Below are 27,008 nucleotides of genomic sequence, written 5' to 3'. Positions count from 1 at the left end.
CCCTTGTGGATTTATAAATGATTAAGAAACCCAAAGCCTCGGACTGCCAGGCTAAAAAAGAACTGTCAAATTGCTGAAACTGTATTCAATATTGAAAGTGTTACATGTGAGCGTTACAGTTTGGATACAAACAGGGAAACTGTTTCTTGCACCTCTTTCGAGACTTTGCTTTAACTTGGGGAAAAGCTCTACATGCCGAAAGGAAGTTGAAGGTTCCTTCTTAATTTGTTTCGGACTGCGGGGACTCTAATGGCGGAAAAATTCCTTTCTTTCTTCTGAAGCACAGTTGTACTCCCCCTAGAGGACTTTGGATTTACAATTGTCTGGGAACTGCACATTGTTTTGATACTTTGCTGCCTTGTTGTTTATTCTCTGGAACTGTCTTTCCCATGGGACTGCAGATAATTTGACCTTGGTACGTAGACAGGATTGGAATGAGTGGCACAGGGAAAGCAAGACTGGCTAAAACAAAAGCTAAACAACTGGTTCAAACAACTTTGACTTCTCAGCCACGCAGATCATCTGTCCCAGCTGTTTTAGGGACATAAGAAGGGGAAGTTGAGCAGGCATCACCAGAGGATATGGCTGCAGGAGGATCTGAAACAGTCTTAAATCAAATTTTGGAACAACTGGCAATTTTAAATAAAAAGGCGGATGACCATTCGTCCAAAATTGACCAAGCTACAGCCACTATTAGTAAATTGACTGATCAAGTTGCTCAACATACACAGGCAATTGGGAATCTCCAAGATGCAACTACAGAAAATCGCAAATTGGCTGAGGAAGCTATTCAAAAAGCTGGGGAAGCCAATCAGAAGGCTGAGGCAATAAAAGTGGAGGTGAAGCCTTTGCATAAACAGGTCATTGAACAGCAGGCCTACCTGTCTATGGTTGAACTGAGAAATAGGGAAAATAATCTCAGATTAAGAGCTATCCCAGAACTTGAACAGGTAGATTTGAACTAACTGACAATATGGACTTGATTGATATATGGAGGACAAAGAACCCCTTAGGTAAAGAAGGAACTTTCTTTTATGAAGCCCATCTGTCATGGACAAGAATCGACCAAATTTGGATTACTAGAGGGCTGACACCTAAGACTAGAAAAGTGGAAATATGTCCAAAAACCTGCTCCGACCATAACGCTATGAAAGTGGAAATGAGACTTACTCCAATCGGTTCCTTCAGATGGAAAATGAATGACACCCTATTAAGAGATCAGGAGATTGTGAAGAAGGCCCAAAAAACTTTAAAAGATTATTTTGAAATAAATTTGAACACTACGGTGGAAAAAAGAACAATCTGGGACGCAAGTAAAGCAGTCATGAGAAGGTTTTTGATACAACAGAACACGATAAAGAAAAGACTTTGGAATGAAAAAAAGGATAAGATCTTAGAGAAGATAAGAGATGGTGAGAAAAAACTGAGATCAAAACCAAAATCACAGGAGGTTCTGAGAGAAATTAAATTCTATCAAGCACAATATGCTAAATTGATAAATCAAGAAGTGTAGTGGAAAATTAAACAGATGAAACAAAGATCATTTGAATCAGCAAATAAGTGTGGGAAACTGCTAGCATGGCAGTTGAAAAAGAGACAAAAATTGAATACGGTTACTAATCTAGAAATTGAAGGGAGAAATATCCAGAAACCCGAGGAAATTAGAAAGTGTTTCCAGAGATATTTCAAAAAACTTTATACGCAAGGGCCGCAGGAAGAGACTGAGATAGACCAATTTCTAAAAATTAATGGACTACCAAAACTATCCCAGGAAAAGAGAACAATCCTGAATTATAAAATAACACAACAAGAAATTGAGGGTGCCATTCAGAATATGCAACTAGGCAAATCTCCAGGACCAGATGGACTTACCTCCAAGTATTATAAGATATTGAAAGAATTTTTGATACAACCATTATTGGAGGTTTGTAATCAGATTATGGAGGGGAAGAAGGCGCCGGAATCGTGGAAAGAAGCTTTCATCACATTGATACCCAAATAGGAATCTGAAAAGACTCAACTTAAGAACTACCGTCCCATCTCACTCCTTAATGTGGATTACAAAATTTTTGCAGATATTTTGGCAAATAGACTTTAAAAAGTGCTAAATGAAGTAATTCATAAAGACCAGGCAGGCTTTCTCCCAGGTAGACATTTGTTTGATGACACTAGGAATATTATTGACATTTTGGAACTTTTGCAAACTAATATCAACACAAAAGCAGTGTTAATCTTTATTGATGCGGAGAAGGCCTTTGACAACATCTCTTGGAAGTTTATGAAGAAAAACTTGGAAGGGATGGGAGTGGGACGGGGGTTTGAAAATGGAATAGAGGCAATTTATTCAGAGCGAAAAGCTAAATTGATAGTTAACAATGTGGTGACAGAAGAGTTTAAAATCGAAAAAGGAACACGGCAAGGGTGCCCCCTATCTCCTCTGTTATTTATTTCAGTCCTGGAGGTACTTTTGAACATGATTAGGGAGGACCGGTTGGTGCAAGGAATACAGGTCGGAGTGAAACAATATAAACTGAAAGCCTTTGCAGATGATTTGGTTTTAACATTACAGGAGCCAGAATCTAGTACGAAAAGAGTTTTAGAATTGATTAATGAATTTGGTCGGGTGGCGGGATTTAAGCTGAATAAGCAAAAAACTAAGGTTTTGGAAAAAAAATTGACACCTTTAGAAGCAGAGGGGTTTCAGAAAGAGACAGAGCTAAATGTGGTCAAAAAAGTGAAATACCTAGGGGTTAATTTGTCTGCTAAAAATTTGAATTTATTCAAAGACAATTATGAAAAATGTTGGTTAGAAATCAAAAAGGATCTAGAAACTTGGTCAAGATTGAAACTTTCCTTGTTGGGTCGAATTGCAGCTATAAAAATGAATGTATTGCCAAAGATGTTGTTCTTGTTTCAAACCCTACAGATTGTGGACAGAGTGGAATGTTTTGGAAAGTGGCAGAAAGATATCTCTAAGTTTGTCTGGCAGGGCAAAAAGCCCAGAATAAAATTTAAGATTCTAACTGATGCAAAGGAAAGAGGGGGATTTGCCCTGCCGGACTTAAGGTTATATTATGAAGCTGCAGCTTTCTGCTGGATGAAGGATTGGCTACTTCTAGAGAACACTGATGTCCTAGATCTGGAAGGGTTTAATAATGCTTTTGGATGGCATGCATATTTGTGGTACGACAAGGTAAAGGTTCACAAAATGTTCAAAAATCATATTGTCAGAAAAGCAATATTTATTGTCTGGACAAAATACAAAGACTTATTAGAAAACAAGACCCCGAGATGGTTATCACCAATGGAGGCTAAGGCCCGAAAAAGACTCAATATGGAGGCCGGCTGGCCGAAATATTGGGAGATAATAGAAAAAATTGGAGACAATTGGAGGTTGCAGAGCTTAGAAAAATTAAAGAATAAGGTGTGAGATTGGTTACATTACACTCAAATTCAAGAGGTTTTTAAACTGGATAAAAAAATAGGATTCCAGGTGGAAAAATCGAAACTAGAGACAGAATTGCTCGAACCAAAGACTAAGGTACTTTCGAGAATGTATAACTTGCTGCTTAAATGGAACACTCAGGATGAGACAGTCAAATCAGCCATGATAAAATGGGCTCAGGATATTGGGTATAACATCATGTTTGAGGACTGGGAAAGGTTATGGACCACCAGAATGAAATTTAAGGCATGTAATGCCTTGAAGGAAAATATTATGAAAATGATATATAGGTGGTACATGACCCCAGTCAAACTTGCAAAAATATATCACCTGTCTAATAACAAATGTTGGAAATGTAAGGAGGCTGAAGGGACATTCTTTCACCTCTGGTGGACTTGTCCAAGAGTGAAGGCCTTCTGGGAAATGATCTACAATGAGTTAAAAAAGGTATTTAAATATACCTTTACTAAGAAACCAGAGGCCTTCCTCTTGGGCATTGTTGGCCAGAAAGTGTTAAAGAAGGACAGAACCTTTTTTATGTATGCGACTACAGCAGTGAAAATACTCATCGCAAAATACTGGAAGACACACTGGAAGAGTGGCAGATGCAATTGATGGACTATATGGAACTGGCTGAAATGACTGGCAGAATCCGAGATTTGGGAGATGAAACAATGGAAGAGGACTGGAAAAAATTTAAGGACTATTTACAAAAACATTATAAGTTGTATGAATGTTAAGAATTTGCACAATTCGGAAACTTTAGCTCCAGCAACTAGATTTTGAGAAACAGGAAACTAAGCTACAAGTAAGAAAAGGTCGAAATTTAAAGTAATACTATGTTTAATCTAAGGTATAAGTAATTGATAAAAAGTACTTTAAATCCAGAAATACAATATCTGAAAGGTACAAAATAAGGTATGAAACAAGGTAATAATTTGCTGATATTTTTATTGTAAAGAATGCAGGGTGAGGGAGATGTGGGGAAGTCCAGTTGGTTATATAGAAGTGTTTTGAACGGTTGGATTTTTTCCTCTTTTTTCTTTTTTCTTTTATTTCTTTTTTATATACTTCTTTTTTTCTGTGTATGTTCTTGACTTTGTATCTGAAAAATTTAATAAAATATTTTTTTTAAAAAATAAAATAAAAGTAGCAGTGGGAACTTCTGATCCAGGTTCTCTGGCATCCAAAATTTGCTTTAACCCTTTCTCTCTGCTCCATGATCCCGATGGAAATTCCTCCTTTTCAGTCTGACCCATGAAGGAGATTGCTATGAGCATCAAACATACACTGTCCATTTCCCCCACTTCTCCCCACATATTCCCCATGCACCCTCAAAATTGACTCTGAGGGGGTCAGGAGAACCCCAAGAACAGTGCAAAAGGAATGAAGGTGTGGAGGCGTTGTGCCAACCAGCAGGCTGGAATGTTTGTCCTGATGGAATGATTGGAAGAGCGTGAAGTTGAATTCCACAAACAACAAATAAATAGATGACATGAGTGAGTAGGAAGATTTACATTGCCGTTTGGGCAGAAGCAGATCTAGTTGCTCTGGCACCCGGGCGCGGGGTGAGCATATCAGGGGGGCGCTGCCCACGGCAAGCGGTGAGCATCTTTTGGGGGGGGCGGTGCAGCAATGTGACCCCCCCTCAGGCATGGGGTGGCCCACAGCCCACTTCCTCCGCCAGTGTATCTGGGACAACAATAGTTGGTTAGTTTGCTTATTTTAAGAACATTTTTTTTATTAAATTTCAATTATAATAATCCAGTGGTAGCCTCACTGCCAAACTAAAACACAATTACTAATCCCAATAGATATCCTGGGATTCCTTAACGTTTGCACATGGGGTCAGAAATTAGGAAATGTTGTAATGTAGAAAGAGAAGAAGCGGACAGTACAAATGTAATTTTATTGTGGTGTTTTAAAAACATTAATGCACATATTTGAACATTAGGAAGCTATTAAGCCACATGAGAATATTCTGCTGAATCTTATAAATAGGGCTGGATTAAATGCATACAGTGCACTTTATTTCATCCTTCCAGACTGAAGGCAGACTCATGATTCCTCATGGATGTCCCAGCAGAACTTGAAGGGCAGCTTTTCCATTCTCTCTTTAAAAACACTGTCAAACCTTTCACTTTGTGCGACTGTCATCATGTTCTTCCAGTCTCCAACTGTGCCTGGCCCAGGAAGCAGACAGAAAGAAAGTGCATTGTGGTGGTCAAATAAATATCCATAACTCCAGATATATTCCATCCCTAGATGCAATTGTCAGGTGAAAATGTCAGGGATTCTGCAAGCAGCACCAAGTCAGTGTGATCTACCATTAACTTAGCTTTGTGAGGAAAACCTCCAATTTAAACAAGGGAAAAACAACAGGGAAAGTACATAATAGAACAACTCTAAAATTAAGAAATAACAAAAACTGAGAGTTTCATGAAGACTGGAAAAATGAAATCACCATTACTTGGTACTTATCACATATCAGGTGAATCTGTAGGGGATTCTACAAGCAGCACCAAATCAGTTTTTTCTACCATTAACTTACCTTTGCGAAGAAAATATCCTTTGCGATCTGGTCGATTGAACTCATAGTTTGCCCTCGGATCTGCTTTCATTTTATTAAATGTAGCCTGATCCACAACAGCATCCACCTCCTTTTCCGTCAGTCTCTTTCCCAGGAAGTTGCATAATTTCAATACACAGCTTCTCAGATCCTGAAATGGAACGTGGTTTTAATGTCAGGCCATCCACAATAGAGAAACCTGACAGCCTAGAGACTAAAACTCATGGAATAGGCAGGATTACAAGCAGGGAAAACAAGCAGCCTACATCTTTCTTTGCCTAGTTTGGAATAATTGCCATTGCATCATATTGCACTTTCATTGTTATGGTACTTTTATTCCATGAGCTATGCAGAATGCACTATATTATGGGGCAGCTCTGAGTCCACAAGTAAATAAATAAATGTCCCTGTTGAAGACACAAGGGAGGTTCTGTGACATCTCTCCTCAGCATCAGAGGGCCTGTGAAATGATATATCTTGCTTGGGATCATGACACTTTATTTATAGCCCCATAATCCCTCAGGGGAAATGGTTACAGCACATTTTTGCAGTCTAGGATCTGAAAGCTGCACCCAAATCCATGGCCTGCTTGGCTTTGAAAAATCTTTTGGAAAGGAAGCGAGACCAGCTGGGAAAGCAGCAGCTGAGGGCACTTGAATAATCAGATTGCTTCCTTCCTCCATTTTGTAAAGGAGTCTTTTGATGGATGTTTAATCTCAGACTGGATAGCATTTTGATAACTTACCTTCTTCATTTCCTCATAGGTAAGAAACAAAATATTGAAGTCATCCTTGTGAGAGTACCAGCCTTCCACATGGTCCAGCCATAAACTTGCAAGTACTGATGTGAGAGATGTTGATTTGGCATAAGATGTAGATCAGATTTTTTTAAAAAAAAACATTCAGAGAGAAGCAGTACGAACGTATAAAGTCCATTAAAACAAGTTTAAGGGATCATTTTAAGAACCAGCAGTGGTACAAACCATTAAACAGAAGCTGAATTAATACCATCCACCTTCATCAAACACTTTCTCAGAGAAGGAATTTGCAGAAGAGTTCTGCATTTTAAGGCTCCCTGCAGTGCTTCCCATCCTAGTGTGATGGGAGATTGATGGGTGGGCTGAGATCAGTCTAGCCTTCCTCCAGCTCACTTCCTTCTCAATCTGGCAGTTTCCTTATGTTGTGTGGCTGTAGTGGTTTGGAGTTACTCGTGCGTAAACTGTCCCCTTTTTGGAGCTTGGCTGCCTGGGTTAAACCGTCCTGACTGCACAGCCCATCTCAGCGTGGCTTCCTCAGTCGCTAGCAGAATCTGTCTGTGGGCGTTTCTTAAACCTTTGCCAGCATAAAAGTTGTTTGACTCCCAATCGTCTCCGCCTCTCATTGCGCGGGAGTCTCCTGCGCAAGGAGGGCGTGGGTAGTGGAGGACCAGGGCTCTCCTCACTGACTTCCAAGGAAGAATCCCAGAGCCCTTCCACCTCTTCTCCCATTTGCTCTCCTGGATCTTTGGTGTTACGCTGATTTCCTTCCCCCTCCATAAAGCTTCGTCTCCCCCTAGTGCTGGTACCTTCCCCTGCAGAATTGGAGAGCCTCTGCTTCTCCTGTTGCTCTGATGTCAGTTTCCTGACAGTGGCATTTAATACTTGCAACATTTAGAGACACTGTCTGGGTTTCTGACTTAACTTGACACAAATCTCTACACTTGATTAAGGATTAGGTGATCCGCCTTGTAATGATTTGTAGCTGCTGCATCCTGATGCAGACAGCATACAAATCCACCTGATTTCCTTTGGGAGTTGGCCACATCTATACCCTCCTTTCGGCATCAATGGGCACCAGTCATCAGTGGCATAAAATGGTGTAGTTGGAGTCTCAGTTGGAGACGCTTTGTGATGCATGGATGTGGAATTTCCTCAGAGTAACCTGTGGCATCAGACATGGCATTCTGAAAAGGTTCCTTAACACAGAGAGAAATTCTTTAATCTGTTGTCAAAGGATAAAGATGAAGGGACAAGAGTGATTCATTTTAGAGTAGCAATTCGTCCTTACCCTTCCCAGCCAAAAACCTCTCCATGAAAATTCCAAAATCTTCTACCTTTTCAAATTTGACTATATTTCTGGTAAAATAGTAAAAGGAAACCAAGACATCCTTTGGGTTTCTGGCCACATAAACCACCTGCAGGAATAACAACAAATTCTTTCGATTCCTAAAATAATAAATGGATAGATCTCAGATATCTCTTCTTGTGGATTCTTGGTGCTTCCAAGTTGCTTTACAGCCCTGGCAGCATCACCCTCTTTTGCAACATGAATGTCATATGCACAGTGCAATCCTATGGTGTCGAATGAGCTTATTCTTATTAAGTGTAATGGATGGCACCCTTGTAACGAATGCCATTTTTTTCTTTTTTTTAAATACTTTTATTTTGCTTTAAACAAATACATATAAATATAGACAACCAAAATTACAAAAGAAAATTACTTAATAATGATAATAATGAAAAAAGCTAAAAAACTACAAAAAATATCAAAGTACATGGCATAAAACATAAGAAGAAGGATGAGAAAAAAAGGAAAGGGAAGAAGAAGAAGAAGAAGAAGAAGAAGAAGAAGAAGAAGAAGAAGAAGAGGAGGAGGAGGAGGAGGAAGAAGAAGAAGAAGAAGAGCCAGAACACAGAAAGGCTCATCTACTGTATGCTTCCATCAAGGTCACAACAGATGATTATTCTTATCAATTCTCTCTATCTGCATTCCAAGGAATCCCTCATCTTGGTATCAGGGAACATTTCTGTATGAGGTATCATTCTAAACATAACCAGTTCTTTCTTGTTGAACCCTTATCCCCTAGATAATTATTTATACATTCCCATTCTTTTTTCATCATCTTTTTAGGTTTATCTCATAGTGCATCTGTCAGCTTTGCGAGCTCCAAGTACTCGCACAACGAATGCCATGTTTTGAATGGGCTGCAAGATGGCTGAAGACCACCACATAAAATGGATGCTGTTTAGGAACTATTCATAAATCGTGCTGATCAAAGAGTGAATGGAATGTTCATGTTCTGGCAAAAGTACTGTACCTGCAAGGAAACATAAAGACTGGCTGTGCAATGCTAGTTACAAACAATGAGTATCGTACTGTGCCAAAAGTTACAGAAGACCAGGCGCAAACCATGAGAGTTGTGATATGCCAAGAACATGCTAATGGTGGAGGACTGCCAAGAACATGTCAAAGGCAACGTGAAATGCCAATATTCAGATGTGCATCAAAAAGGACTATATAAGATCAGCCTTTTCAGGAGGGTTGGTGTGTCGGATGCAGCCAGGATCCCACTCTCTGCCCACCCAATCCAGAAGAGTGGTGAGTGTATGTGGGATTGTGTGAGTGACTGAGTGCATGTTCCCTTATCTTCTTATGTGTTCTGCTTGTTACTCAACAAAGCAATGTTATGTAGAAATTCCAATATATTGGTTGTCTGACTGCTTACTTGTGTTCTGCCTGAAGTGCACTGAATCTCAGATAAAAGAACCTGTTTTATTCTTAACACCCTCCAGGACTTTTACTATGGTGGAGCATAAACTCTGTGCTGTTTAGGAGTCATGGGAATTATTTCAAGCTCAGGGTGCACAGAGCATTATTCCTTCATATGGACAAAGGAATTGCAGCTGGATGAACTTCCCTCAAAATCAGAGAAATTTTAATGGAAACTGAGATGTTCATTCAAATAAGGCAAGGCAAACATTGAATATGATCAAATAATAAATGTACTGTTTCCTACTTTTGCTCTTCTGTTCCTTAATCCTTTGGGTACTAAATAGTAGGGTAGATGGGAAGTAAAGAGGCGAGGTGATGGACGACTGACATAATCCACATTGCGGAGGTTGTACTCCAGCCACGGAGCCCTGTCTAGTAAGTCGACTTTTTCGGTTCCATCTCGATGACCTTCATGATAAATCAAGCTCAAAATATTTTGCGTCCATATTGTGCCTATAAACGAGAATAAGTTTACTTAATTTCATTTATATGGGGATGCGGGTGGCACTGCGGTCTAAACCACAGAGCCTAGGGCTTGCCAATCAGAAGGTCATGGTTCGAATCCCCACGACGGGTCCCTGCTCCTGCCCACCTAGCAGTTCAAAAGCACATTAAAGTGCAAGTAGATAAATAGGTACTGCTCTGACAGGAAAGTAACCAGCATTTCTTTGAGCCGCTCTGGTTTGCCAGAAGCGGCTTCGTCTTGCTGGACACATGACGCATGTGACTGCTGTGGGCAGCTGCGGATGAGACTGCAGCAAGGGTAATATTAGCCCAGAAGTGGAAACAGCAGGAAATACCAACGGTGGAGGAGTGGAGATCAAAGTTGCTAGACTACGCGGAGTTGGATAAATTGACAGGAAAAGTCAGGTACATAAGAGACCAAAAGTTCATCAAGGATTGGGGAAAGTATGTAGACTATCTGGAATATATTAGTGAGGGACAAACAACGCTAATGGGATTCAGAGATGCACTGTGAAAGATTAAGAGTTATTGTGCAAAGAAAATAGGAGACAGAGAAATGTATAATGACAATATAAGCTAGGAAATGCGTAACTTTATCTTTTCTTCTTTTTCTTTTCTTCGCTATTCTTTTCTTTGTGCGCTATTCTCTTTCGTTTATTTGTGTGCTAGCTTTCTTTTATTTTCTCATGGAACAAATCAATAAAAAAAGGGGGGAAAGACACATGACCCGGAAGCTGTCTGCAGACAAACGCTCCCTCGGCCTATAGAGCGAGATGAGCACAAAGCCCCAGAGTCATCTGCAACTGGACGTAACGGTCGGGGGTAGCTTTACCCTTTACTTTAATTTCATTCATTGTCATGAATGTACTTAGTGCTTTAAAGAGAATAACTGAAAACAACATGTCTCTGCATCATGGAGCTTACTATCTGAATTGCAACACTGAAAAGAAATGAGAGAGAGGAAGAGAATCAACACAGCAAGCAGAGGCTGATTTAGGGACCTGGCTACACAGGTTGCCAACACTATGATGTCAAATAGAAGGTGAGAGGTGGGGGGCACCAAATTTTGGTGTCACACAGACCACCACTGAAATAGGGGCAGCAAACAGTGAATGAGGAACATTGACCAAGGCTTCATTTCCATTGTGGATGAGAAATGCAAAGTTCACCTAAAGGTTTCACAGAATTTGAGGATTTGGGAAGACAGAACAATATTTGCTAATAAGTTCCTTTATTGTTCAGAAAGCTACCAAAAACTCTATTCCAGATTCTTCACAGCACATTATACAAATGATAGACAAAGTCCAGGGAATAAAAAAAAGGTTGTCTGATTCTCCAAAGTACTTTGATTCAGCACATTCAAACTATGATTTTTTTATCAATTTATTCCAGAAAAAGGAATGTTGACAAATGGCCAGTGAGACAAACATAATAGGCAAAAGGCAGTTGCAGAAGCCTTTCTTCATGTCACCCAAGTCCTAAATGCCTGTACAGTGCAGAAGTTCCCCCCTCTCTCCTCCCCCACTCCCGGTTATTGTGTCTTCCCCACCCCACCAACCCTCCAAGGCAGATTTGGGGAACACTGGGGACACAAAGGGAGAGGAGAGTGAAGGAAGTTCTGGTGTGGAAGTGGAAGCTATTGAATGGAGGGCACAACTGCATTAGATACGGACCCCCGTTATTATTGGCAAATCTGTGGCAGATAAATGCTGAAATAAAAAGTCACAGGATGAAAGTTCTTATGAATAGAATTTTACAATCACCATTTTACCACTACATACAAAATCCTGAAAGTCAGTGAATACAATAAACCCTTAGCAAGCACATTTGAATGTTTTTGATGTGTATTTATGTTGTTTTCCAAACCTCATACAGGTTGACACTGGTGGAAAACTCATTATCTCATCTCTTTTTTTTTGAAACAAAACAAAACATGGCCCAGTTCACCTTTATGTAAGCAGGTAAGTTCCAATTTTGCATTTGGTTTTAAACTTGCGTTAGGATAATACAGATACTATGTAGATATATGTGGGTATCCGTCAGGGTTGAATTGAAATGATGGTTCAACCTACGAAAATGTACTCTTACCTGATTTTGGATAAGTGACTATAAATACATCACTGTCTCTTATTTCAAAATCCTGCAGGGAATCTAAATACTCCGCTGAAGTCAAATGTGTCTGGAAATAACATCCTTTGTATGTGAAAAGGTATTTCTTGTCTGGTTGCATTGCCTGCCTAAGAATAAATAGAAGGGAATAGTTATCTCTATTATGCGACAATGGGAAATCACAAAGAAATACAGGTGTCATTTTGTCAAATCCTACTCCTCTAGCAGACCCCATAGCAGAATCCCATGCTTCTCTTCCATCACAGGTGAGCAACATAAAGGTCCATCATTTAAAGAACAGAGACTTGACCCATCATTGAGGCAACCAAGCATTCTCCCCCCACCCGCCCTGCTTTAAATGTTTTTTTTTAAATGGTGCTGCTTTCAACTCAAAGCTAGCTTTGCCCTACACAAAAAGGCTTTTCTCTCTCACCCTGACACAGTCATTTCTCAAGTGCATGTGTGCAGCATGCAAAATAGCAGCGCTAGGCCTCACTTTATGCTGCCTTGCATCATAGTTTGATCAGTGTTGCTATTCTGACACTCATTCTAGTACTCAGGGGAGGTGGGAAGGAAGCAAAAACTGCTCCCTGGAAATGGATCCAGGGAAAATGAAAGACAGACTCTGTTGGGAACTCTTGCCATTTCCTCCTGGGTTCTTGATCAGCTTCAAGAAATTGGGGTGACGTATTTTCCGGGCCTCCTGGGACCAAACAATAGATGTGCCTGGGGACCACAGGGTGGCAAAGAGAAAGGTATTCTTCACCGCCCATCTGGCTTCCATTGCCAGCTCTGGCTGAAACTGCTGCTGGAATGTGGTGCCCAAGGACGTTCCATGGAGGGAATGCTGCTCTCAGCTTCATCTATGATATTACAGAGAGTTGGCTACACATACAATGGGCCCTGTTGGGGCAGGTGTTCCCATACTGAGACACCACTGCCAAAATAGCTCTTTCTTCTTCTTTTTTTGCCTCCTCCCTGCGCCAATTTCTCTCCTCCCATGTAGCGTCTGACAAGGAAGGCACTTGCAAGGGTGGGCTCAGTGCATGGTATAAGGAGGCGGGGAATTGTTATGGGAGAAAGTTCTAGGCTCCATTGGGTGCTGAGGAAACCAAAGTTGTCGCCAGTTGTCGCCAGGTCTTTTATACCTGTTGGGACATTTCAGGCCATAATATATAATATGATGCACCAAATGGAAATATACCACCTTGTGATATTTGAGATGAATGGGTGTTTTATAAACATTTAAATAAAAATAAAATCCATTGCTTAAAAGGGATAAAGGGATAAAGAAATAAAGTGCCATGAAGACAGAAAAATCACTTTAATTCTCTATATAAGTCTTGTGTTTCATCGCTAAGAAATGCAACAATTTTTTAGTGGAAAACATTGTATATACAAAATATATTTTCCAATAAATAAATTAAGGGTTGTATCCCATGCCGAATGAGCAGGGTTCCACTTGCACAATGGGAGTTCAAATTCAGTCCCCTCAAAATAACTATTAATCTCTGGTAGCACAAATGTTGCATTCTGTTTGACACCAGAAAAGAATATGAACTGTGACAAGAGTTTCCATGCATCTGATGAAATACCTTGTTGCCCCTCAGAACTCTTGCAAGAAAGAGTAGATTAGCTGTTTGTCATTCAGTAGTCCTGCTTTTCCCTGGAAAGTTTAATTTACAAGAAAACGTACCTACCTTTTGATTTTACAGCCAAAAAGTGTGGGAGAGAGAGGGAGAGACCGATCTCTTCCCTAGCTTGGAGTATTTCAGCTTTTGAAGGGTCACGTTCAGAGCTCTCAAGGAAACTGTTTTATAGAATTCTGTTAACTAATAAGAGTTTGGTTAAATTGATGGCTCCTCCTTAGTAAATCATTCCTGGCAAGTTACGCAAGAAAAGAACGGTAATACAGGAGCATCGAGGCGCATAATCTAAAGAACAACAGGGGAAGAACTTGTTTTTTTGCACAAGGAACAGCCAAGATCAACAGCGGTCTTTGCCCGTTTAAGAAATAAATGCAGTATTACGTCTGCTCCACTAGTAGAAAATGGGCTCAAATGGTACGAGAGACCTGAGATTCACCAATGGATGTCTATTTGTACACACATGCCTGCACTGACTTACACCCCAATAACACCAACTTAATCCCTTTTTGTTTTAATCCAGAATGAGGCAGCTAGACTGGTGACTGGGAGTAGCCGCCGAGACCATATAACACCGGTCCTGAAATATCTTAATTGGCTCCCAGTATGTTTCTGAGCACAATTCAAATTGTTGATGCTGACCTTTACAGCCCTAAACGGCCTCAGTCCTGTATACTTGAAGGAGCGTTTCCACCCCCATCATTCTGCCTGGACACTGAGGTCCAGCGCTGAGGGCCATCTGGCAGTTCCCTCGCTGCAAGAGGTGAGGTTACAGGGAACCAGACAGAGGGCCTTCTCGGTAGTGGTTCCTGCCCTGTGGAATGCCCTCCCAGCAGTTGTCAAAGCAAATAACAACTATTTTACTTTTAAAAGTCAACTGAAGGTGGCCCTGTTTAGGGAAGTTTTTAATGTCTGATGCTGTATTACTTTTAATATTTGTTTGGAAGCCACCCAGAGTGGCTGGGGAAACCCAGCCAGATGGGCGGGATATAAATAAATTATTATTATTATTATTATTATTATTATTATTATTATTATTATTACTACTACTACTACTACTACTACTACTACTACTACTACTATAAAACGTACTAAATAATTAGCACTGGTTGTTTTAGAAATCTGTCCAAGAAAAGTAGCAACCTTTTTCATTTGCACACAGCATATCTGAGATCAAATATGACTCAAGCCAAGAATAAACTTTCAAATCCAATATATTGGCAGCAATAATTCCCACCCTTCAAAGATTTTGAAGGATTTTCAAAGTCCACATCAAGATGGACAGCTCCAAGTCATTATAGTCAGAGTTCCATGAAAGCTATTTCCCAGTAAACAATGCCACATGCAGAAATGGCTCATTTGTTTTTGTTTATCATCTAAAGCTAATGTTTTCAGGAATACCTTTGCATAGAAAATGCACTTGATGGCTTCCTGTGTTCTCCTTGCTAAGCTGTCCAAATTTATCCTGCAAACCGCTTTCAATGTCTTGGGCTTGGGCAGCTCCACAACTTTGTCTACCTCCCATACCTCAGCTTCCCCCCCACAAACTCACAGGGTGTGTTTTTTATACAACACCCCTGAGGTTCTGAAAGCGCCGGGCTCTACTAGGGGCGCCATGGAAGATGGCCGACAATACCATCTCTCCAGCTCACACGAGGTAATTAAGGGGCTGAGATGGGAGTCATCAGCCTCCCAGGTTTCTTCCCAGTGGAAGGGAAGATGCAGTCTCATCCGCAGCTGCCCACAAACCACCCCCGAGTTCGAAAAGAAGGAGGGGGTGGGGGCACTGGATGGAAAGCCCTGAAGTGAGCTCGGATCTCCTGGACACTGTCTTCATGAGCGCTCCAAGTTCCATTTCTTAAGATAAAAGATTGGATAAGATTTATGGACATGCTTCGAGCGAAGATAGGGTATTTTATCTGCTAATTAAGCCAGCTACTGAGATGCTGAGTGTGACGGATTGGAATAAAGATAACATCAAAGAACAACAACTAAGCCAGTTTGTTTTCTTACTACGATACTACCTAACAACACCCCCCCCCCCCAGAAGAACCGTCTTTTACTACTTATAGCAAGTGAGATTGGAAAACATAAACTGTGTGGAAATAATAATATTAAGTAAAGCCTTTGTTTTTTGAAATATTTGGAAGAAGATAAAAGACTTTCTTGTGACGCACTACTTAATCGGGATCTGCCATTACGAGACAGACTGTGCTGCAGAGATTAATAGTCTTACTTTGTTATTATATCTGCGTATCAAGTTCAATTTGGCAAATCTTCCCTGGAAAGACTAATGTCTTGACCTGAAGGAGCGTCTCCACCCCCATCATTCTGCCCGGACGCTATGGTCCAGCACCGAGGGCCTTCTGGTGGTCCCCTCATTGCGAGAAGCAAAGCTACAGGGAACCAGGCAGAGGGCCTTCTCGGTAGTGGAGCCCACCCTGTGGAACGCCCTTCCAGCAGATGTCAAAGCGATAAACAACGACCTGACATTCAGAAGACATCTTAAGGCAGCCCTGTTCAGGGAAGTTTTTATCATGTGATATTTTATTGTATTTTTGGTTTTTATGGAAGCCGCCCAGAGTGGCTGGGGAGGCCCAGCCAGATGGGCGGGGTATAAATAATAAATTATTATTATTATTATTATTATTATTATTATTATTATTATTATTATTAATGTTTGCTGCAACCTGTCTGAGAATTTTTTTAAAAGATATTTTATTAGAGTTTTCAAATTATAACAAGAAAAATGAAAAAGAAAAAAAGAAAAACATACAAAATAAAAACAGTTAAAAACACATTAATTTTCATAACATATCTTCCATACACTTATTTTCCCAGACCTCCTCATACCTCCCTTTTTTGTATTCCAGTTCAATTTGTTAGTTCAGCAAATCCTTACCATCAAGTTTTTACCCTATTCTAATCTTTCATTACATTACCTTACTCTATTCTCCTCATTGTCCTACAAAAACAACAACACCTTAACCTAAATCTTATTTTTAATAACTTCTCTTAACCGTTATATTCTTTCCTAATCCCTTAAACTTTTATACCAGAGCCAAGCAGTTTCATTTCATACATCCATCTAGTATTCATCAATTATGTAGGATAATCCTAATAACAAAAAATAAAAAAGAGAAAGAAAATCTTCATCCAACGTCCCTTCCCCCAGGTCCCGGGTTTGTCAGTCCATTTATCCCATTAAACTGGCACATTAACCTGGTGATCTTATATCCGAGGCTCTTAAATCTCTTCCACGTCCCTTCCACTGTTTTTCTTCATATTTTCTTTTCACTCTCCAATTTAATAATGCTTTTGCCTCCTTCCAACCAAAAGGTCCCTTTTCCACAGTCCAAACTGAGCTCCATGCAGTACTTAAAAGCATGTTTCAAAGTCCCTCCAAACTTTGGAATCCCCATATCTCCAAGCCTCTCACAATCCACTACCAGACTCGGAAAGTCTATATGTCCCTGCTCAGGGGGGTCAATCCAACCCCCCATTTCCAGTCCAAGCCAAACTTCTTCTTTCCGAGTCTGATTTTTTCGAAAGCCAGTTGTCAATTCCAAAGATTCATGTTCCTGCAGGGCCGCAACCTCCGTCTGTGGCTCCATTTCTGACTCCCAAGGTTCAGCAGAATCCTCTTCTTTCATCTGTTCTGACAAGGCACAATCTTGGTATAATTCCTGGGAAAACTAAAAAACCGAAGGTTGACTTCCTGTTAGACCTTCCCGTTTCAGTACCGAATTGAAATGCATTTTTGAGTCCAATTTTTTTCTTTTCCCAGTTCCTTAAATTGTGGTTCGGTTTTCCCGAGTTTAAGTACTCACGGTGGTTGTTTTTAAAATCCAAATTGTCCAAGAAGAAGGCAGCGCTCTCCGGCAGTGGCTGTGCGGCTTCGCTCCATGGAAATAGCGGTAGACTCTCAGCACCGCGCCACTTCCCCCTCTTCGCTTCAGAGGCAGTTATTGGGTACCTTAGCGGGTTGGGGGGGCGCTAAGGGTGTCCGCTGAGTCCCAAGGTCACAGGCTTCATCCGCCTGTGATTTCTAAAGGGTCCCCACTTCGCCATAGCAGGAAAGACCCGCTTCGCGCGGAGCTTGTCCCTCCGTTTCAGAGGGAGTCCGCCATTGCCGGTGGCGCCACCCCGGAAGTCTTCCCTGTCTGAGAAAATTAATGAGCAAACGCCTAGATTCTGTTTCATCAGAACTGAGATAAGATGGCGTCTGCCACCCGAGAAGGACTTTTGGATGGATTCGGCATAAAACTAGCGTGTGAGGACATACTGCAAATAAAAGACTTACCAGCTGCAAAAAAAAGGGGGGGGGAGTCATACAAAGTTCACACAGAAGTATAATATTGATCATTTCAGCTCGCCTGTGGAAACAACTCAGAGGCTATGAAAGAAGAAGGATAATAACAAGAAGATTTAAAGAAGGGACTAGTGGACACTCAAAGAAGTAGAAATATGAGATGATTGGACCCTACTGAACTTGAAGCATGGAAACCCCCAACAAAAAAATATAATTTGGCAAAATATTTGGACTTTATGATATATATCTGTATAATTTGGAATATTTAATGTGATTTGATTAGATTGTTAAAATGGAAAACTTAATAAAAAATTTTTTAAAAAAAGAGAGATTGTGAAAGTGCAGTTTATTTTATGGTTGCAGGGTTTTTTATTTCAAATGATGGCAAATCTCAGCTGTGTTTCCTGATAAATGATACTGACTTCATATGTTGGAGTGATAGATGTTTCAAAGCCCACAAAAACATTCCTGGATGATAGATGTTGGTTTCCTGGGGTCTTTTATCTATCAGCTTTAGTTGCCACGCAGACAGTAATAGTACTCCAGAGCAGGCATGGGGAGTAATCTGATTAATGCTTTAATGCAAGTCCACCTAATTTCAACTTCCTGAAACAGTATGTGAACAGAAACACAGCTGCAGTTCATCCATCAAAATTCACACATCTTCAGATTACGCGGTACACCTTTCCAACCAAATTATGTGTGTATTTTAGGGGAAAGTGTTTATGATATTATGCCGATAATAGAATGTATATTTTACTGAAAATATCATGCAAAATTTAGTATATTAACAAAAATATTGTGTGTATATATTAATCTTTGTATTAAGCATTATTTGAATATCAACAGAAATGTACACTAAAATGCAGACAATTTTTCATGATTTTTTTCTCTTCTTCTGCACAAACTGGTACAGAAATATGGTGAACCAAAAAGAACACTGGAAATGTGAGAAACTAAGAGGAAACCCAGATGGATAAGATTCACTCATCCACACCCTTAAAAACTAGAAGAGGCAGAGGCAGTTTTTATATTTGAAAGCGGAGATGGATCCTCCCACGCCTACTGCAAGGAGATTACTTCTTGCCTGATCACGAATGATCACGAATTCATATTGATTTTGTAGGACCATTATAAGGAAATTACTTCTTGCCTGTTGTTCTTCCACTCAAAATGCCTTCAAATAATCATAAACATCTGTTCCAACAATCACAGCTCTCAACCAATTATTTGCAACACATGGATTGACAGATACTACAAGATATGCACATCCTATTCTAGAGAAGGACCTGAGCAAGCAACTCCATGCAGATGCTGTTTGCTTGGTTCCAACACAGCTTTAGATGGACTGCAGCAAATCTCTCGAAATTTGGACAATTGGTACACACATGCAAGACAGAGAAAAAGTTTGTATAAATATTCTCAAGCTGGAATCAGCATTGATGTTCCAGCAGAACCTGTAGAGGAGCCTTTCCATCTGCTTCTGAAAAACACTCTGAAAACCTTTAATTTTTTTGCAATGGCCATCATGTTTTCCCAGTCTCCAAGAGGGCCTGGCACTGTGGTGGTCAAATAGATAGTTGTAACGCCAGTTTGTCACAAAATGCCATCCCTAGTTGCTGCAGCAGAATCCGGCACCTTTATTGGGAGGTTCCAAGATCAACATGCACATTCTTTTAGTGTAATGTATCCCAAACATGGAATAGTCACATACCCTTCTTGAGAGAAAGAGCACTCGGAACCCCTGGGATCTTGCACTGCTCAAAATTGGGGTGGCATGCAGCAAGATGGCATAAGCAGTCTTTCTTGACATAGATTGTGGGGGTAGGACGCAGAAGGCTTCTTCACTGCTTTGCTGTCAGCTCCAGCCCAGTTTCTCAGAGATGGGCAATGGGGTCAGGCTGGGACTAGTGATGTGCCCCCCTGAAGCTCCTGAGACCTTGCCTAAGGCCTGATGTGTTTGATTGCTGCTCTCAGGTCTAAGTTGGACGCTGGACTAAATTTTCCTAGACCTTCAGGACGTGGCAAAGTGCAGCCTTTCCCCTTGATATGTCCAGTGCCTGGGCCCTGTTCCAAGAATACCTGGGCCCTAAGCTCTCTAAGGAGACAAGCAAGCAAACAAGCACCCTTCAAGTGGGTTGGGTCTGCAAGGATTTTTCATGTGCTAGCATCTGTGTGTCCTTGGAGATGGAGGCAGCATTGGCAATGGCTCAGCATCCAATTTACTCTAGTCCTCTCTCCTGAAGGAGAAGGCTTCTTGCTGACTGGAAGAGGCACGAAGGCGGTATCTGGCTTGGAATGTCCAATGTTACAGGGGCAGAACATTTTTCTGCCAACCCGCTTGGTGCCTCTCTATTCTCTAGACTACTGGCCTTCTCCCTGGGCTCAGCCACTTCTTGGGGTCCTCATTTCACCACTTGCATCTGGCTAAGACCTTCCCCAGGTGTATTCAGCCCCACCTTCCTGAGCTCCTCCCATTGATTTTCAGGATCCAACCAGTCCCTCTGTGATGTCTCCATGGAACTCATGACATCATTTCTTAAGATTTAAAAGTAGCAGTGGGAATTTCTGATCCAGGTTCTCTGGCATCCAAAATTTGCTTTAACCCTTTCTCTCTGCTCCATGATCCCGATGGAAATTCCTCCTTTTCAATCTGACCCATGAAGGAGATTGCTATGAGCATCAAACATACACTGTCCATTTCCCCCACTTCTCCCCACATATTCCCCACGCACCCTCCAAATTGACTCTGAGGGGGTCAGGAGAACCCCAAGAACAGTGCAGAAGGAATGAAGGTGTGGAGGCGTTGTGCCAACCAGCAGGCTGGAATGTTTGTCCTGATGGAATGATTGGAAGAGCGTGAAGTTGAATTCCACAAACAACAAATAAATTGATGACATGAGTGAGTAGGATGATTTACATTGCCGTCTGGGCAGAAGCAGATCAAGTTGCTCTGGCACCCGGGCGCGGGGTGAGCATATCAGGGGGGCGCCGCCCACGGCAAGCGGTGAGTATCTTTTGGGGGGGCGGCGCAGCAATGTGACCCCCCCCCCTCAGGCATGGGGTGGCCCACAGCCCACTTCCTCCGCCAGTGTATCTGGGACACCAATAGTTGGTTAGTTTGCTTATTTTAAGAACATTTTTTATTGAATTTCAATTATAATAATCCAGTGGTAGCCTCACTGCCAAATTAAAACACAATTACTAATCCCAATAGATATCCTGGGATTCCTTAACATTTGCACATGGGGTCAGAAATTAGGACGTGTTGGAATGTAGAAAGAGAAGAAGCGGACAGTACAAATGTAATTTTATTGTGGTGTTTTAAAAACATTAATGCACATATTTGAACATTAGGAAGCTATTAAGCCACATGAGAATATTCTGCTGAATCTTATAAATAGGGCTGGATTAAATGCATGGAGTGCACTTTATTTCATCCTTCCAGACTGAAGGCAGACTCATGATTCCTCATGGATGTCCCAGCAGAACTTGATGGGCAGCTTTTCCATTCTCTCCTTAAAAACACTGTCAAACCTTTCACTTTGTGCGACTGTCATCATGTTCTTCCAGTCTCCAACAGTGCCTGGCCCAGGAAGCAGACAGAAAGAAAGTGCATTGTGGTGGTCAAATAAATATCCATAACTCCAGATATATTCCATCCCTAGATGCAATTGTCAGGTGAAAATGTCAGGTATTCTGCAAGCAGCACCAAGTCAGTGTGATCTACCATTAACTTAGCTTTGTGAGGAAAACCTCCTATTTAAACAAGGAAAAAACAACAGGGAAAGTACATAATAGAACAACTCTTAAATTAGGAAATAACAGAAACTGAGAGTTTCATGAAGACTGGAAAAATGAAATCACCATTACTTGGTAGCTATCACATATCAGTGTAAATATCAGGTGAATCTGTAGGGGATTCTACAAGCAGCACCAAATCAGTTTTTTCTACCATTAACTTACCTTTGCGAAGAAAATGTCCTTTGCTGTGGTCCATGCGATCTGGTCTAGCGAACTCATAGTTTGCCCTCGGATCTGCTTTCATTTTATTAAATGTAGCCTGATCTACAACAGCATCCACCTCCTTTTCCGTCAGTCTCTTTCCCAGGAAGTTGCATAATTTCAATACACAGCTTCTCAGATCCTGAAATGGAACATGGTTTTAATGTCAGGCTACCCACAATAGAGAAACCTGACAGGCTCGTGATGAAAACTCATGAAATAGGCAGGATTACAAGCAGGGGAAACAAGCAGCCTGCATCTTTCTTTGCCTAGTTTGGAATAATTGCCATTGCATCATATTGCACTTTCATTGTTACGGTACTTTTATTCCATGAGCCATGCAGAATGCACTATATTATGCAGTTCTGAGTCTACAAGTAAATAAATAAATGTCCCTGTTGAAGACACAAGGGAGGTTCTGTGACATCTCTCCTCAGCATCAGAGGGCCTGTGAAATGATATATCTTGCTTGGGATCATGACACTTTATTTATAGCCCCATAATCTCTCAGGGGAAATGGTTACAGTACATTTTTGCAGTCTAGGATCTGAAAGCTGCACCCAAATCCATGGCCTGCTTGGCTCTGAAAATTCTTTTGGAAAGGAAGCGAGACCAGCTGGGAAAGCAGCAGCTGAGGGCACTTGAATAATCAAATTGCTTCCTTCCTCCATTTTGTAAAGGAGTGTTTTGATGGATGCTTAATCTCAGACTGGATAGCATTTTGATAACTTACCTTCTTCATTTCCTCATAGGTAAGAAACAGAATATTGAAGTCATCCTTGTGAGAGTACCAGCCTTCCACATGGTCCAGCCATAAACTTGCAGGTACTGATGTGAGAGATGTTGATTTGGCATAAGATGTAGATCAGATTTTTTTAAAAAAAAAACATTCAGAGAGAAGCAGTACGAACGTATAAAGTCCATTAAAACAATTTTAAGGGATCATTTTAAGAACCAGCAGTGGTACAAACCATTAAACAGAAGCTGAATTAATACCATCCACCTTCATCAAACACTTTCTCAGAGAAGGAATTTGCAGAAGAGTTCTGCATTTTAAGGCTCCCTGCAGTGCTTCCCATCCTACTGTGATGGGAGATTGATGGGTGGGCTGAGATCAGTCTAGCCTTCCTCCAGGTCACTTCCTTCTCAATCTGGCAGTTTCCTTATGTTGTGTGGCATTTAATACTTGCAACATTTAGAGACACTGTCTGGGTTCCTGACTTAACTTGACACAAATCTCTACACTTGATTAAGGATTAGGTGATCCGCCTTGTAATGATTTGTAGCTGCTGCATCCTGATGCAGACAGCATACAAATCCACCTGATTTCCTTTGGGAGTTGGCCAGATCTATACCCTCCCTTCGGCATCAATGGGCACCAGTCATCAGTGGCATAAAATGGTGTAGTTGGAGTCTCAGTTGGAGACGCTTTGTGATGCATGGATGTGGAATTTCCTCAGAGTAACATGTGGCATCGGACATGGCATTCTGAAAAGGTTCCTTAACACAGAGAGAAATTCTTTAATCTATTGTCAAAGGATAAAGATGAAGGGACAAGAGTGATTCATTTTAGAGTAGCAATTCGTCCTTACCCTTCCCAGCCAAAAACCTCTCCATGAAAATTCCAAAATCTTCTACCTCTTCAAATTTGACCATAGTTTTGGAAAAATGGTAAAAGGAAACCAAGACATCCTTTGGGTTTCTGGCCACATAAACCACCTGCAGGAATAACAACAAATTCTTTCGATTTCTAAAATAATAAATGGATGGATCTCAGATATCTCTTCTTGTGGATTCTTGGTGCTTCCAAGTTGCTTTACAGCCCTGGCAGCATCACCCTCTTTTGCAACATGAATGTCACATGCACAGTGCAATCCTATGGTGTCGAATGAGCTTATTCTTATTAAGTGTATTGGATGGCACCCTTGTAACGAATGCCATTTCTTCTTTTTTTAAAATACTTTAATTTTGCTTTAAACAAATACATATAAATATAGACAACCAAAATTGCAAAAGAAAATTACTTAATAATGATAATAATGAAAAAAGCTAAAAAAAACTACAAAAAATATCAAAGTACATGGCATAAAACATAAGAAGAAGGATGAGAAAAAAAGGGAAAGGGAAAGGGAAGAAGAAGAGGAGGAGGAGGAGGAGGAGGAGGAGGAGGAGGAGGAGGAGGAGGTGCCAGAACACAGGAAGGCTCATCTACTGTATGCTTCCATCAAGGTCACAACAGATCATTATTCTTATCAATTCTCTCTATCTGCATTCCAAGGAATCCCTCATCTTGGTATCAGGGAACATTTCTCTATGTGGTATCATTCTAAACATAACCAGGTCTTTCTTGTTGAACCCTTATCCCCTAGATAATTATTTATACATTCCCATTCTTCTTTCACCATCTTTTTAGGTTTATCTCGTAGTGCATCTGTCAGCTTTGCGAGCTCCAAGTACTCGCACAACGAATGCCATGTTTTGAATGGGCCGCAAGACGGCTGAAGACCACCACATAAAATGGATGCTGTTTAGGAACTATTCATAAATTGTGCTGATCAAAGAGCGAATGGAATGTGCATGTTCTGGCAAAAGTACTGTACCTGCAAGGAAACATAAAGACTGGCTGTGCAATGCTAGTTACAAAAAATGAGTATCGTACTGTGCCAAAAGTTACAGAAGACCAGGCGCAAACCATGAGAGTTGTGATATGCCAAGAACATGCTAATGGTGGAGGACTGCCAAGAACATGTCAAAGGCAATGAGAAATGCCAATATTCAGATGTGCATCAAAAAGGACTATATAAGATCAGCCTTTTCAGGAGGGTTGGTGTGTCGGATGCAGCCAGGATCCCGCTGTCTGCCCCCCAATCCAGAAGAAGAGTGGTGAGTGTATGTGGGATTGTGTGAGTGACTGAGTGCATGTTCCCTTATCTTGTTATGTGTTCTGCTTGTTACTCAACAAAGCAATGTTATGTAGAAATTCCAATATATTGGTTGTCTGACTGCTTACTTGTGTTCTGCCTGAAGTGCACTGAATCTCAGATAAAAGAACCTGTTTTGTTCTTAACACCCTCCAGGACTTTTACTATGGTGGAGCATAAACTCTGTGCTGTTTAGGAGTCATGGGAATTATTCCAAACTCAGGGTGCACAGAGCATTATTCCTTCATATGGACAAAGGAATTGCAGCTGGATGAACTTCCCTCAAAATCAGAGAAATTTTAATGTAAACTGAGATGTTCATTCAAATAAAGCAAGACAAACATTGAATATGATCAAATAATAAATGTACTGTTTCCTACTTTTGCTCTTCTGTTCCTTAATCTTTTGGGTACTAAATAGTAGGGTAGATGGGAAGCAAAGAGACGAGGTGATGGACGACTGACATAATCCACATTGCGGATATTGAACTCCAGCCACGGAGCCCTGTCTATTAAGACGACTTTTTCGGTTCCATCTCGATGACCTTCATGATAAATCAAGCTCAAAATATTTTGGGTCCATATTGTGCCTATAAACGAGAATAAGTTTACTTAATTTCATTTATATGGGGATGCGGGTGGCACTGCGGTCTAAACCACAGAGCCTAGGGCTTGCTGATCAGAACGTCATGGTTCGAATCCCCGCGACGGGTCCCTGCTCCTGCCCACCTAGCAGTTCAAAAGCACATCAAAGTGCAAGTAGATAAATAGGTACTGCTCCGACAGGAAAGTAACTGGCATTTCTTTGAGCCGCTCTGGTTTGCCAGAAGCGGCTTCGTCTTACTGGACACATAACCCGGAAGCTGTCTGCGGACAAGCGCCGGCTTCCTCGGCCTATAGAGTGAGATGAGCACAAAGCCCCAGAGTCATCCGCGACTGGACCTAACGGTTGGGGGTACCTTTACCCTTTACTTTAATTTCATTCATTGTCATGAATGTACTTAGTGCTTTAAAGAGAATAACTGAAAACAACATGTGTCTGCATCATGGAGCTTACTATCTGAATTGCAACACTGAAAAGAAATGAGAGAGAGGAAGGGAATCAACACAGCAAGCAGAGGCTGATTTAGGGACCTGGCTACACAGGTTGCCAACACTATGATGTCAAATAGAAGGTGAGAGGTGGGAGCACCAAATTTTGGTGTCACACAGACCACCACTGAAATAGGGGCAGCAAACGGTGAATGAGGAACATTGACCAAGGCTTTCTTTCCATTGTGGATGAGAAATGCGAAGTTCACCTAAAGGTTTCACAGAATTTGAGGATTTGGGAAGACAGAACAATATTTGCTAATAAGTTCCTTTATTGTTCAGAAAGCTATCAAAATCTCTTCCAGATTCTTCACAGCACATTATACAAATGATAGACAAAGTCCAGGGAATAAAGAAAAGGTTGTCTGATTCTCCAAAGTACTTTGATTCAGCACATTCAAACTATGATTTTTTAATCAATTTATTCCAGAAAAAGGAATGTTGACAAATGGCCAGTGAGACAAACATAATAGGCAAAAGGCAGTTGCAGAAGCCTTTCTTCATGTCACCCAAGTCCTAAATGCCTGAACAGTGCAGAAATTCCCCCCTCTCTCCTCTCCCACTCCCGGTTATTGTGTCTTCCCCACCCCACCAACCCTCCAAGGCAGATTTGGGGAACATTGGGGACACAAGGGGAGAGAAGAGTGAAGGAAGTTCTGGTGTGGAAGTGGAAGCTATTGAATGGAGGGCACAACTGCATTGGATACGGACCCCCGTTATTATTGGCAAATCTGTGGCAGATAAATGCTGAAATAAAAAGTCACAGGATGAAAGTTCTTACGAATAGAATTTTACAATCACCATTTTACCACTACATACAAAATCCTGAAAGTCAGTGAATACAATAAACCATTAGCAAGCACATTTGAATGTTTTTGATGTGTATTTATGTTGTTTTCCAAACCTCATACAGGT

The 27,008-nt window shown here is 41.0% G+C and overlaps 1 protein-coding gene across 1 annotated transcript in view; it reads right to left on the bottom strand.

Annotated features, from left to right (window-relative positions):
- LOC309529051 (amine sulfotransferase-like) overlaps window positions 1-27,008 on the bottom strand; it is a 70,925-nt gene that overhangs the window by 41,877 nt on the left and 2,040 nt on the right. Inside the window, exons 3-7 of the mRNA XM_082216748.1 lie at window positions 25,383-25,591; window positions 23,674-23,800; window positions 22,815-22,909; window positions 22,043-22,223; window positions 9,789-9,997 (exon numbers count right to left, since the gene is read on the bottom strand). Coding sequence (XP_082072874.1) covers window positions 9,789-9,997; window positions 22,043-22,223; window positions 22,815-22,909; window positions 23,674-23,800; window positions 25,383-25,591 — 821 coding nt within the window. The remainder of the gene's footprint in view (window positions 1-9,788; window positions 9,998-22,042; window positions 22,224-22,814; window positions 22,910-23,673; window positions 23,801-25,382; window positions 25,592-27,008) is intronic.

This window comes from Podarcis vaucheri (assembly GCF_965113315.1).
Source record: "Podarcis vaucheri genome assembly, chromosome: 3".
NCBI lineage: Eukaryota > Metazoa > Chordata > Lepidosauria > Squamata > Lacertidae > Podarcis > Podarcis vaucheri.
This window is presented reverse-complemented; position numbering and strand designations above follow the sequence as displayed.